Source organism: Humulus lupulus, chromosome 2 (genome assembly GCF_963169125.1).
Source record: "Humulus lupulus chromosome 2, drHumLupu1.1, whole genome shotgun sequence".
Classification (NCBI taxonomy): domain Eukaryota; kingdom Viridiplantae; phylum Streptophyta; class Magnoliopsida; order Rosales; family Cannabaceae; genus Humulus; species Humulus lupulus.
In genome coordinates, this window is record NC_084794.1 from 44,584,284 (window position 1) to 44,598,553 (window position 14,270).

Genomic DNA, 14,270 nt, shown 5'->3' on the forward strand with positions numbered 1-14,270 from the left:
AAACTAAGACAATGCATTGTTTTCTGAAATAAGCTAGATCCCAGTACATACCGGATCCTTTTCAATGAGATGTCGTAAAGTAGAAACAGCAAGATGCCTTAAAGTTGGCTGCATAAAATTCAAGTGGGGAGAAAATGTAAAATAGTAAAAAGAAGAGAAAATGCAATTTTAGGAACTCAACCATTATCTCTGAGAACAAACCTGTTTTGAGGAAAGAGTGGGGAGAAGAGTTTGCACGTGGGAGTGAACAGACACAGCTTGTGGTGCAAAAAGAACAAGTTGCTGGGTAAAGCGGACATTCCTGCATGAATGACAAAAGGTATGAACATTCAACATTCTAACAAAATTAAGCTACACAAATAAAAATGGGATTGAATCTTTTTATACTCAAACAGCATCCTCACGTAGCCTTCTGATATTAATAAAAAATATTAAAAAAAGAGAACTTCTATGTCGCATAACTAATTAAATGATCAGCCAACATACTCGAGCATTGTTGCTGTTTCCAGCCCAGAGCTTATCTCTGCAATAACAGACTGTATAAAAAATTTCATCAGCATAAGGTAATATACATCTTGACTTGTTAAATCTGAAAGAAAAAGAAATTCAAATGATTTGAACTTGATTGTAATGCCCAAGGAAAATGCTAGAAGACCATAGTAGGCACCTTACAGTAAGCAAAGATTAGCATTTGATAAGCCCAAAGATGTTAGAAGACTATAGTAAGTACCTTACAGCGGGAAAAGAAAATGCTTCCTGGGGCAAGTTCAGGACCAAGAACAGCAACTACAGCATTTATTAGGCGCCCAGCACCTTGCTGAAGTGCAACCCATCCATTCTCTTCAGACAGAAGAATGTCCAGTGCAAGGCCAAGTGTTGCCTGTCCATGGAAAGATATAAAACAGACTTCGAATATGATAAGTTAATTAAAGCAACTGTTCATGCAGCTGGAAAAGTCCAATATGATAACTGCTCTAACACTAACAGATATAAGCCAAAATTCCAAATTATCAGCAACAAGATAGAGAAACCTTTATCATCACAATTTCCTCATATATCCACCAAAACAAGACACTTAGTCTATCATAAGTTACCTGGACATGAGACACATAGGATAACCCAGCAGCTTCAACAGTCAAAAGAAGTCCATGCAAAGACCAGATCTGCAAACTAGCCACTGAACTCTTTGCTAGAAAAGAGATTGAGCTCACAGTTGAGGGCACTAAGGTCGACAGTGCCATGCCCCCTGCACTGCAGGTACAAAATGTAAGAGGAAATATATATGTGTGTGTGTGTAACACAAAAGTTGAAACACTAAGATCCATAGCCAACAACCACTAAGCAACAATGTTTAGTTCTTTCCTATTTGATAGAAGATATTGGTCCTTTTTTTACAATGGTTGATATTCAAAGTTGGTAATAGTTTAAGGTTTGTATTTGATATATGACATCACAAGGGCAGACAAGTCACTGAATTCATTCAGAAGTAGCTGAGTCACTGAATTCATTCAGAAGTAGCTGAGCTTTTGTATATTGTCAAGAGAGACAGGACTGAACTTTCAACTATCAACTCGGTATTTCCTTGGAACATGGCAACCTCTCATTTTAAACTGACCACTCTTTTAAAACAATTGACCATTAGTCAATCATCACTCCAATTGCTATATGCAACCAAATTACTAGTAACACACTGCTTTTTCTGCAACATAATAACTGTAACATAAGCAGCACAAGACACAAAAGAAGCACCAGAAGAACTGAAAGCAAAAGATTCATCAAGAATTACAAAAGTTGCAGCAGCTATAATCACTATGGTGAAGAAAAATGGTTGCCACGTGTATCTACGGAAATTTAATTTTCTGACCAGAGAGGGGCACATCTGCCTCCGTTTAAAGGTATACCGATGAAACATAATAAAGTCCCTCTTCACATTTTCAAAAAGAATCCTCAACTATTCAATTCGATCTGAGTGAACACCACACAAAACAGACCAAAAAATATCATATTTGCCACAGAATAATACAGCAAACATGCCTCGCCGTTTACAGCATAACAATTTCACAATTATTTGAACCCAGTATGCACTATCTTATTCCATTTCACAAAGAATAGAGTAAATGGTAAAAATTCTAGAAGAAAGAAATAGGCAATCAACAAGTCTCCACTATAATGAGTCTAACAATCCTTATCAAGTAAAACAAATTTAGTTGAATATTTTCTCCAGGCCAAAATCTCCACTCCTACTTCAATATAACGAGGACACTGATAAAATTCTTTACTGAAGAAGACTCAATTCTGGTCTTATTGAAGAATTAAGGCTAATCTTGAGACCCTTAACCCTAGAAGAATACAAGGTTAATTTGAGAGGCCTCCCTCTCCACTAGTCGAATATGACTTAGTTCAGTAACTAACTCTCTCTCATTTCCCACTATTAATATATTTTATTGACACCTCTGCAACAGGCACACAACTCTATACAAAACAACAGTCAAACAGTTCAACTGAAACACCAAGCTTTTCCACATTCTCAGCCCCTTTTCTTTCTTCAAACATATGTGAATCTGATAGGAAGTCTATCAGACATGTGCACACACATGCCCACCTAAAGGGCAGTCCTGTGCAAGTGCTGAAAGAATTCATTTAACTTATTTGCCTATTTTGGATTGAATTCAATAATTGAGGTAATTTTTCTAGACCAAACAAGGTAATACCACCAACCAATGGTTAACGTGATAAGATACATGTTGGGTATAGGAAGGGAAAAAACTAAAACAAATAAATATTTCACCTGCGATGAATACAGCCAAGAGCGAGGCTTATTGATCCAGCATAGTTTGGATCAGTTACTCCAGTTAAGTCACCAAGCAGCAATCTAGTCTATATACCACCAAAAATAGCAACAGTGAGTTCATACATGTGTACATGAGGAACATGAGAGAGTGAGAGCACCTCTATTTCTTTCGCATTAAATAAATACTGAAACAACAAGCACATATATGGAGAAAGAAAGAGAGAGAGAGAGAGAGAGAGGGAAAGAGTCGGTGATACTGAAGCAAAACTGACCATTCTTGCTGTAAAGACATCATTTCCAAGGCGAGCTAAAAAACCAAGACCTTCGGAGGCAGCTCTGCGTTGTGAAGCACATATGTCTCCCTCTACCAGAATACTCTACCAAACAAAAAGTTACAGTTCGGGAATATAGATAAAATTATCAATCAATGATACATTTAGGGCAAGCATCTTAAAATTTTGGCACCTGAAAAATGGAATGCGCAGAATTTAGTATATCCTGTCCTAGAGGCTGGGGGCGTAGAAAAATCAAAGCCTGAGAAGAGAGTGATGTTAAGAATTAATGCCGGAACAATTAACTGTTGATCAACGTTAGACTCAAAAACATAAAACATGTATGTTTTAGAACAATAAGAACCTTAAATCCTGCCATTAACCCCACACATATATTGGTGACACTGGCTGCATGCCACAGTTGCTTTTTTCCAGATTTCAGACATTGCTCAATAATTCCTAGAAGTGACATCATCCCACCACTATCCTGGGAGTTTAAAGTTCGTTAGCAGTGAGATATTCATAGAAAAATGTAGACTATTTATCACACTTCCCTACCTGAGAAGCAAACATGAGCCCAAAGCATAGCAGCATCTGGTTCACCAAGGTCTTATTGATTGGTTCAGGCTACATGCAATATAAAAAATAAAAATAAAAACTAACATTATTAAAGATGGAAGGTTAAGGAGTTTGCTTTTTCTATGTTGTTAATAATTTGAAAGTTGTTCTAAATAGAGTAGTTTTTAGTTGTTACTAATTGTTGTCAATTTTGGTTCTTCATTCCCTTCGTCTTTATAAGATTTTAACATTATTAACAATATTCCAAAATATATATATTTATATATCCCTCAAAACAGAGAGAAAACAAAGAAGAATGAGGCCTCCTCTGTAAGTAACGAAATAGTGAAATCAGACATCAGGATTTAATAAAAACAGAACAATTTTCACACTACAAAAAGCGCTAATCATGTCACTGAAAGATTGAAAAACCACAAATAAACGGAAAAATCATCCCTAGTTTATTACTATTCACAAAAATTATAATTTTGAAATCCGATGGTAATGAATCAATTATATAAAAACAATAATTACCTGCGGAAAACTAGAAAGCTCATTTTCCCACACACAGGGCATAAGACCATCCTTCCCCCCTTGAAAAGCGCGAAGTTCATCTTCAAACCAATCCCTAAGGAAACCCAAATAAAAAAATATATCTCGCTGTAAAAATTGTGCGGAGGACTCCAAATTTGGCAACAAAAATGACTTAATGATGCAGTGATGTCAAAAAGAAAAGAAAAATGGACACCTTCCAGGGACCCAGGGACCCAACCATGCATCTCTTTTGTCTAACAGCAACCTCAAGCAAGAACTTTCCTCAATCCCCGCAGCATCCCTGTTAAATTAAATCAACAAGAAGAGAAAATGGCCAGAACAACTTCACTTCAAAAAGTGATTTGGAAGGAAGTGGATGCATTCTACTAAAAACAGAACAGGAACATTATTTTAAACACTACACCAAAATGATAAGACACTGAAAAATGCAAATAACATCACCTGAATGGTGTTGTGCACAATTCAATAATCTGTGGATGGTCATTCTTATATGCCATTGGATCAGGAAGTGATTGATATGCTATTAACGTTCTAATAATAAATATGCCCATTTCGGGCTTCATATTACGCAGGTCTTTGGTTGATACTGCTGATATATAGGATAAGGCCCTGTTTTATGTCATGAAAGAAACTTTTAAATTAACTGTATAGAAAAGTAAAACAAACAAAAAATGGACAAAGTATAAAATTGTCAGGACAACATAAAATTTGTGACAATAAACATACCTACTCAGATATAGGAGTACTGGTTGAAGTAAAATCCCACTATCGACAGAATTAGGAGAAACAAAGCATTTCAAAAATGATGCAAGTGCATCAACTGCAGCAGACCACATGCTACAAGAAGAAATAAAGAAATTTTGTTATATGTGTAGACTACATTGCAAGACTTCAAAGCTTGAAAGATAAAAGAACAGTGTACTAGGTCCAGAGAGAGTTCTAACAAAACTCAAATGATAGAAAGTACTAGGTCATCACAAGTAAAAAAATCAATCAGTAATGTAGAAGAGAATAGAAATACATTCTACAGTATTACCGAATCCTAGATATCAAATCTTCACTTTGTTTCGTTTCATGCTCTGGATTTCCCCTGAAAAGGTCAGTCCACAAGGAAAGAATATCAAACACCTGGTCTTCAATCTCCTGCAAGGTTCAAGGGTAGCATATAATGGTAGGTCTTCAAGCAGTTTTCCACGAGATTCGATAAATTTGAATATATAGATCACTGGATACCTCTCTTGGCATAGAAGCTAGAAGAGATGACAATAGATACCATCCGGCCTCTTTTTCAACTATGGCAGCCACAGGGTTTCGACTAGATTCTGTCAGCATTTTCTTTGAAACTTCAAGCACAGTTATGGGTAATCTGTGAGCAATAAATGAGTAATTAGTTATGAAACCGCGTGCATATAATAAATGTAGAGAATACGTGAGGATGGCAAGAAATCCTTCTTTGGAAAACATATGAAACGTATCTATAGGCAAAAGTTTAGTAACCTATATCTTAGTGTCAATCCAACATATGAAGTTATTTGTTCAAAAATACCTCTAATTAATGGGCAAGTAGCAATTTACCATCAGAAATAAAATATAATTACCTAGCTGGATACCCAAGAAGCAATTTACCATCAGAAATAAAATATGATTACCTCGCTGGATACCCAAGAGGTAATTTGGGGGAGATGGATACAAATGCTGCTAATACAGTAGCTTGCCCATGCAAAGAGTTCAGATTTAGAAGCAGATTATTCCCCTGCAAAGAAAAATATGGGAGCCACTTATAATACAACTTCTTCATGACAGAAGTGCTTCAAAACCAAGGTAAACTGGTAATAATAAGAGAAACTACAGCGGTCAAGTAAAAGAATTTTCCCTTATTCTATATAGTTAAATAATTTATAGCAGCCCTGATTATATAAGTTCCACAATGTAAAGCTTTAAGCTATTAATGGTAGGACAAGATAGAAACCAAAAGGCAAACACTAGCAAGAAATATATCTTTTAACTTTGCAGTAATCTAAACATGAAATATAATCACAGCTGGTCATCAAAGATTCATAGTCATTATAACATAACATGGGATTAATGTTTGGTTTCAGAAAAAATTACAACTTCACCTTCTCGAAGGAAAGATTCTCTCTTAAAGCATTTAACATGGTTACTGCATAAGAAACCAAGCCGCCAACACAGGTGGGATCAACCTCAGCTAATGCACGCAACGTTGAAGCAGCTTCAATTCGTACCTGACCATAATTTTATATTCATATTAAGCTACAGAACCCATTGTAGAAATAGTAAAATTGAAATGTTGTAATCATGATCTTAAGAAAAAAAAATTAACTCCAAATTTATAAATTAAAAAATATCAATGCAAAGGAATACCACATTACTTAAAAGCATATTAAGAACCCAAATTGACCATCTCTTACTGCAAATATAAACCAGGAAACAGTAGAAGGATAAAACACTAAACACAAAAAAAAAAAACTAGAGAACTTAAGGCATTAGTCCCCTTAAGCCAAAAAAGAATTTCACCCTCCTGACCTGGTTAACTAAATCTAAAACCTGAATCCCGTATTATAAATCCACCCTGAATGCGATGATTATTGAAATGCAAAAGCAAAGCAAACCAGGGAGCTCATGAAAGTTCATTTCACCAAGATACAATGATTTTCTCAAACTTGTTACTTATAAACCAGAGAATGGGGAGACAATCAGATTTTGCAGGATTCGTGGCAAAGATAAGCAAGTTTGGCAGGAATATTTTCGTTATAGTGAGTTGTTGGCTCTCATGATGCTACATTAGCTTCTTTGCAAGAAAATGAAAATCCAGGGAGAAATTGTGGTTTTTCTTGGGATCTCAAGTTTTTCAGAAACCTGAATGAGAGAGATTTCTCAGTTGATCATGGCATTAGATTCATACAGTTGTTGCACCTTGGATGCTGTTTGGAGGGTATGGGTTATCGTGTACATCCATTTTCAATGTATGTTGCTCCATCAGAAGTAGACATGTTTGGGTGATTGTGGACACTACAAAGTTAAACACTCATGTAAGAAGTTATAACGCTGAAACCCTTCATACACATTTCTCCCAATTGATGTGTTTTATTCAAACAGAAAGTCTATTGATCATTTATTTTTACATTGTTCGTATTCTGCAACTCTTTGGTCAAGGTTTTTACAGGAACTTGGAGTCAATTGAGCGTATGTAGCCTGCTCACTGTCAGGGATATTTTGAGTCAGTTGGAAGGTATAGGTGGTTGTGGGAGTGTCTCTGGAAGTAGTCGCATGAAGTTGTGACATGCTTCAGTTTTGGCTATTCTGTGGGTGTTGTGAATAGAAAGAAACAATAGAATTTTTCAAAAAGTGAAAGCTGAGATATCTTCCATATGGGCCATAGTTAAATACTGCTTTATGGGTCTTTAACACTAGGGATTTCAAAGTCTTCCATTTTCAGTGTTAGTAAATGATTGGCATCTTTTTTTGTGGTCTCCTTATAATGTTAGGAATGATAAAAGAATGAATAACTCATCTTTCTTTTTTATTACCTTCCATGCATTTGTATAAGACCGAATCCATTTGATTTCTAAAAAAGTAAAAATCCTTGTGAATGACTGATTTTTCTAAATCTTTTCAACCTTGGTTCCGCAGGAGAAATTCCATAAAGATTAAGAAATAGAACCATCTAATTTGATTTGTTGTTTTGTCTAGTATATTTGGTTGTATATTTGTTGACAGATAAGAGAAAATCAAAGAAAATCAAATCCCATGATTTGATTGTAGCTGTAAATTAGTAGTTTCCTATTTTAGCTATCTTTGTGATTTTGTAATTAAGAGGTTTAGAGGTGTAAAATTGTATAAATAGGCTTGTATTCTATCAATTATTAACACAGAGATAAGAAAAAGAATTTCTCCTTACAAATTCTTTATGGTATAAGAGCCCTAAGGCTCCATTTTTTTTCTGGGAACTGCACTTTGTCTTTTCCGACAGACTCCTCTACAAGTTCGGCTGTCCCTCTCTCCAGGCAGCTTCTCCCACCATCTCTCAACATCAGCCCTCTGCCAAGTTCTTGCTCCCTCTGTCCAGGCGATTCTCGGCATAGGCTTCTCTGTCCAGGCGTTTTTCCCAGCAGTCACTACTCAGCCCAGGTTTGACGACACCTGGTTCCCACCCTCTCTACCAAGTTCTTGGCTCACATCCTTCTTTTTTGAAGGTCTCTGTTTGGCACGTTTGTTTGAAAGTTGTGGTATTTAGAAATCTATCTTTTTTTGGGGAATAAATTCTGGGCACAATCTTCGATATTATTTCTTTGGCACGTTCTGGGCAGTTTTTTGGGTGTTTTCGATATTTCATGTTTGCCACGTTACTCGATTTTTTTTTTTTGTTGCTGCATCCTAAGTGCTTCAGGTCTCTTTTTCACAATGGCCACCACCGATGAGGTATCCTCTCAAACAAGTGACACTCTTCAGCCAACCCACACAACCTGTCCTGCCCTTTCCAGCAGTTTTATCAGGTCTATCTATAGCCATGACAACAGCTCTCTTCATATCACTGCTCATAAACTTAATGGAAAAAATTATTTGCAATGGGCTCAGTCAGTCAAGCTTGTTATTTGTGGTTGTGGGAAACTTGGATATATCACTGGTGATCTCCCTGCACCACCGTCGACTGATTCCAAGTATACGATATGGCAAGCTGAGAACTCTATAGTTCTTGCGTGGCTTATTAACTCAATGGATCCAAAAATCAGTCGCAAGTATTTATTTTTTAAAACTGCTAAGTATGGGATGTATCTAAAAAGATGTACTCTAACCTTGGGAATGCCTCTCAGATTTTTGAAATTCGGACCAAACTCAAATAAATCAAGCAAGGTAATCGCATTGTTACCCAATATTTTTCAGACTTACAAGACTTGTAGCAGGAACTCGATTTGTACCTAGATACCACTCATTTGTGTGCTCCCTGCACCACACTCCAACACCAATAATTAGAAAAAGATCTGGTCTTTGAGTTTCTCACTGGGTTGAACAGTGATCTTGATAAAGTTCGGGGTCGTTTGGTTAGCCGTTCTCCGTTTCCTGACACTGAAGAAGCTTTCTCTGAAGTCAGACGTGAAGAAGCACGTCGTCGTGTCATGCTCACCACTCCAGAGTTGCAGCCTGTTGAGAGTTCCGCACTTGTCTCAAAGTCTGGCCCACCACCATTTAGCAAATCCAACCCTGACCCTCGACCTAATCGTAAGGGTGACCAACCTTGGTGTGATTACTGTCAACGTCATGGTCACACTAGCTCCACTTGTTGGGAAATTCATGGAAAACCACCGAATTGGACTCCTCGTCGCCAAAATGACAAAAGGCCTACCAAACTCAAACTACGAGTAGCACAAATCAGAGCAGTCCTGCTGCCCCTACATTCAGTCAGGAACCACTTGACCATTTATACACGTTCCTCAGTCAATCCTCCATGAAACCCAAGTTTGGTCCCGAGTCTCATAGTGCACCAATTGCACAATTTGGTAATTTTTCTTCCAATTTCCAAACACCATGAATCATCGATTCTGGCGCAACTGATCACATAACAAGTTTACCTCATTTGTTTTATTCTTATTATCCTTGCTCTACTACCTCTAGTGTTAAGATTGCAGATGGTACTCATCACCTATTGCACGAATTGGCACCATAAAATCGTCTACTGATTTACTTCTTAAATCAGTACTCCACGTTCCTTCGTTAAAGTGCAATTTAATCTCTGTTCAGAAATTAACCTCCGATAATCACTGTCTTGCTAAATTTGTCTCCAATTCTTGTCAATTTCAAGATCTATCATCGTGGAGGGTGATTGGCAGTGCGACGGACTTTATTTCTTTCATCATTCGCCTCCAGAGCAGCCTTCTTTGCATTGTTTTACTTCAAGTTCTATTTCTAATTCTGTTTTTGATTCAAATTCTCGAACAATTATGTTATGGCATTGTCGACTTGGACATCCAAGTTTTTTATATTTAAAACACTTGTTTCCTTCTTTGTTTATCAATAAAAAAGTTGCTGATTTTCACTGTGATATTTGCCAAATTGCTAAACATACTCGTGTTTTGTTTCCTCACAAACTATATACGCCTTCTAGCCCCTTCTCCCTTGTTCACAACGACTTATGGGGTTCGTCAAAGGTCACTACCTCCTCTGGCAAGCGTTGGTTTATCACATTCATTGATGATACGCGGATCACTTGGGTTTATCTGCTTAGGCACAAATCTAAAACCTACCAAGTCTTCCAAAACTTCCACAAAATGATCCAAATACAGTACCAAACATCTATCAGAACTCTTCGTACCGATAATGGTACTGATTAATTCAATTCCACCCTTGGTCTCTATCTTCTACATTATGGAATTATTCATCAAAGCTCGTATGTAGATATTCCACAACAAAATGGCGTAGTCGAAAAAAAATCATCTCTCGGAAGTAGCTCATGCAATTATGTTCAATATGCATGTTCCCAAATATCTTTGGGGCGACGCTATACTTACTGCTACTTATATGATTAATCGTCTCCCCAGTAGGCCTCTTCAATTCCAGACATCCTACTTCATTTTTCCATCTCTCTACCCTCACACTTCTACCAATACTCTGTCAGTCAAAGTTTTTGGCTGCCTTTGTCCACGTGCACTCCCAACACCAGAGTAAACTTGATCCTAGAACCATAAAAACAGTTTTCCTAAGATATTCCCCTACACAAATGGGCTACCGTTGTTACTGTCCTCTCACCAAGAAACCCTACATCTCCAGGGATGTCACCTTGTTCGAAAATTCTCCTTATTTCACTCCCACCTTGCTTCAGGAGGAGCACATCCATCACGAGTAAGAAGCTCAGTGGTCGTGGGGTTTAGAAATACCCTTAGACACTTCATTCCCTTCAAAGCCAGAAACCACTCCTTCCCAAGATCATCCACCTTCCCCTACTTCTCAAGAAAGAAATACGGGTGTATACCAGAAGAGAAAGAAATAAACAAGTAACGAATCCTTATCACATTCAAGAGCCTGATCCGGTGATAGAACCACTTCCCTCAGATGATCTAGGTACACTTCCCTCATACACTCAGTCAAATCTAGATATTCCTATTGCCTTAAGAAAAGGAACTAGATCTTGTACCCAACACCCTATTTCAAAATTCATCTCTTATGCAAGATTATCATCTCCATTTAGAGCTTTTACCTCTAGTCTGTCAGATGTTGTGATTCCCAAGAATATCAATGAAGCACTTGGTACTCTTCAATGGAACACGTCAGTTCTTGAAGAGATAAGAGCACTTGAGCATAATGGAACTTGGAGACTAGTGGAGTTACCACCAGACAATAAAGTAATAGGGTGCAAATGGGTATTCAAGGTCAAATACAATGCAAATGGATCTATTGAGAGGTATACAGCACGGTTAGTTGCCAGGGGTTTTACTCAAACCTACGGAATTGACTACACTCAAACTTCGCTCCGGTTGCAAAACTCAATACTATCAGGGTATTGCTCTCGCTAGCTGTTAACTTGGATTGGGAGTTGCATCAACTTGATGTAAAAAATGCATTCTTGAATGGAGTACTGGAAGAAGTGTGCATGGGTCAACCCCCGGGTTTTGAAGAATCTCCCAATACAACCAAAGTTTGCAAGCTAAACAAATCTCTTTACGGTCTAAAACAATCCCTCGAACGTTCCAATCGGTTCCTGAAAGTAGTCAAAGGACTTGGATACATGCAAGGCCAAACAGACCATACCCTCTTCATCAAACATTCAGTAACAGGAAAAATGTCAGTACTGATTGTGTATGTTGATGATATCATTGTCACTAGCAACCATACTGAAGAGATGATTCTCATAGTTTGAAGTCAAGGATCTGGGCACACTCAGGTATTTTCTGGGAATGGAATTTGCTAGGAGCAAAAGATGAATTTTTGTATCTCAAAGAAAGTACACTCTTGATCTCTTAAAAGAAACAGGAATACTTGGAAGTAAACCCAACAAAACTCCAATCAAGCTTGGAGACAAGAGAAAAATGTTTGAAGGAAACTCAATTGACAAAGGAAGGTACCAGGAACTAGTAGGGAAGCTTGTCTACCTCTCACATACCAAACCTGATATTGCCTTTGCAGTAAGTCTGGTCAGTCAATATATGCATGATCCATGTCGAGGACATCTCAATGCAGTATACAGAATTCTTAGGTATCTCAAGCAAACACCAGGAAAAGGTCTTTTCTTCAAAAAGACAACCGAGAGGAAGGTTGAAGTATTCACAGATGCAGATTGGGCAAGGTTAGTTGATGATAGAAAATCTACATCTAGGTACTGCACAATTGTATGGGGTAATGTGGTGACATGGTAAAGTAAAAAGCAATCAGCGGTTGCAAGAAGTAGCGCACAGGCAAAGTATAGAGCCATGGCCCATGGAGTGTGCGAAGCAATATGGATCAAACGCCTATTAGGGGAATTGAAGATTGAATATGAAGCCCCCATTGAGCTCTACTGTGACAATCAGTCTACCATCAGTATTGCACGTAACCCTATACATCATGACAGAACTAAACACGTTGAAGTAGACCGTCATTTTATTGAAGAGAAGATTGATGGAGGAACTACCAGCATCAAATATGTACAGACAGATCAACAGGTGGCTGATATTCTCACAAAGGGGTTATCCGAACGAGTCTTTGATTTTCTAGTAAACAAGCTTGGACTCATCAATATTTACAGTCCAGCTTAAGGGGAGTGTTGACAGATAAGAAAAAATCAAAGAAAATTTGATTGTAGCTGTAAATTAGTAGTTTCCTTTTTTAGCTATCTTTGTGATTCTTTAATCATGAGGTTTAGAGGTGTAAAATTGTATAAATAGGTTTGTATTCTACTGATTATTAACACAAAAATAAAAAAATAATAATAATTTCTTCTTACAAATTCTTTAATATTCAAGATGATACCTTATCATCTTCTATAAATATACACCAATCATTTCTTATTATTAAAAAAAAAAAGATAAGAACCAATCTCAAAATGGTCATAACCAAGCAAAGGTTGGAAAACCTAAATATAACCAACAAGCTGAATGCAGTTACACAAGTAAACTAGAGTGATTTTTGATATCCTATTCCTAAGCAAACAGCACTGCAAGACAGCAGAAATGAGGGCGGTATGGTAAGCGTTAAGCAATAATATTATCAAAAAATAGGTGCTAAATCTTCAAATGCAAGTGACAAATCAAGAGCTTACAATCTGTGAAGAATGAGATATTGATGCAACAACTGTATCGTCAAGCATCTCCTTGAATTCAGAAGGAACCTGCCAAGGGAAAAGATAAGAACAAAGACTTAAATGAGTCACAACATAGTTATGATATAAACGTATCTGTAAGAAATTTATTCAATGTACAGAAAAAATTAACAAAATCAACTACCTCTCCTAGTGTTTTTAGTGTATATGACAGGGTACGTAGAGCAGCAATTTTCATGGAAGGACTGGCATCTGGTGATTGGAGCTGCGGATTTCATTGTAAAGTTTGCTTTAGAGACACCATAGAAGTTTAGGCATTCATCAGAAGAATCGATATCTTAAAGTAGAGAGAGTTCATAATAAACCTTAAAAAACTTATGGTTACCTGTTTTCCAAGAAAAACTAAAAAATCCCTCTGAGTAGGTTCTGTCATTTGGTCAGTCATACCAACACGAAGTATATAGAGAACACATGCCTTCACCAAAAAATGATTTACCAGTCAGTAGCTTCACATAGGATAAAATTGCTAATAGGCTTAGCTATGTTATAGAAGCCAACAAAAAGAAGATATCATCAAATAAAAGCAAACAGTAAAAAAAAATAGGGATTCATCAACAAAATGTTCACTATAAAACCTAGGAATTCTAAATACCTCACCCTCCCAAGCTCCAGAATATTTAAGGATGCACCAGTAAGCAAGATATGAAGCAAGGAATAGCTGATATCTGTCTTTATCCAGCTAATACATTATACCCCTAATTTCATTTGATAAGAAATGAAGCTCGTCCATATAAATGAAACAGAATCCCTCTCTAAATTCTTGTGTAACATGTTTCAATTTCTATCT

General features: G+C 37.0%; 1 protein-coding gene across 2 annotated transcripts in view; it reads right to left on the minus strand.

Moving 5' to 3' along the window:
* Positions 1-14,270, minus strand: part of LOC133817733 (protein SWEETIE) — a 58,171-nt gene that overhangs the window by 34,520 nt on the left and 9,381 nt on the right. Inside the window, exons 9-29 of one of the 2 annotated variants that reach the window (XM_062250327.1) lie at positions 13,809-13,898; positions 13,608-13,688; positions 13,424-13,492; positions 6,294-6,419; positions 5,826-5,929; positions 5,410-5,542; positions 5,213-5,319; positions 4,903-5,013; positions 4,618-4,785; positions 4,370-4,456; positions 4,156-4,249; positions 3,622-3,690; positions 3,428-3,550; positions 3,257-3,325; positions 3,064-3,168; positions 2,789-2,877; positions 1,095-1,251; positions 731-880; positions 487-536; positions 202-301; positions 52-108 (exon numbers count right to left, since the gene is read on the minus strand). In XM_062250327.1, coding sequence (XP_062106311.1) covers positions 52-108; positions 202-301; positions 487-536; positions 731-880; positions 1,095-1,251; positions 2,789-2,877; positions 3,064-3,168; positions 3,257-3,325; positions 3,428-3,550; positions 3,622-3,690; positions 4,156-4,249; positions 4,370-4,456; positions 4,618-4,785; positions 4,903-5,013; positions 5,213-5,319; positions 5,410-5,542; positions 5,826-5,929; positions 6,294-6,419; positions 13,424-13,492; positions 13,608-13,688; positions 13,809-13,898 — 2,139 coding nt within the window. Of the gene's footprint in view, positions 1-51; positions 109-201; positions 302-486; positions 537-730; positions 881-1,094; positions 1,252-2,788; positions 2,878-3,063; positions 3,169-3,256; positions 3,326-3,427; positions 3,551-3,621; positions 3,691-4,155; positions 4,250-4,369; positions 4,457-4,617; positions 4,786-4,902; positions 5,014-5,212; positions 5,320-5,409; positions 5,543-5,825; positions 5,930-6,293; positions 6,420-13,423; positions 13,493-13,607; positions 13,713-13,808; positions 13,899-14,270 lie in introns of those variants that run through there. The other variant, XM_062250328.1, reaches the window with a different exon arrangement.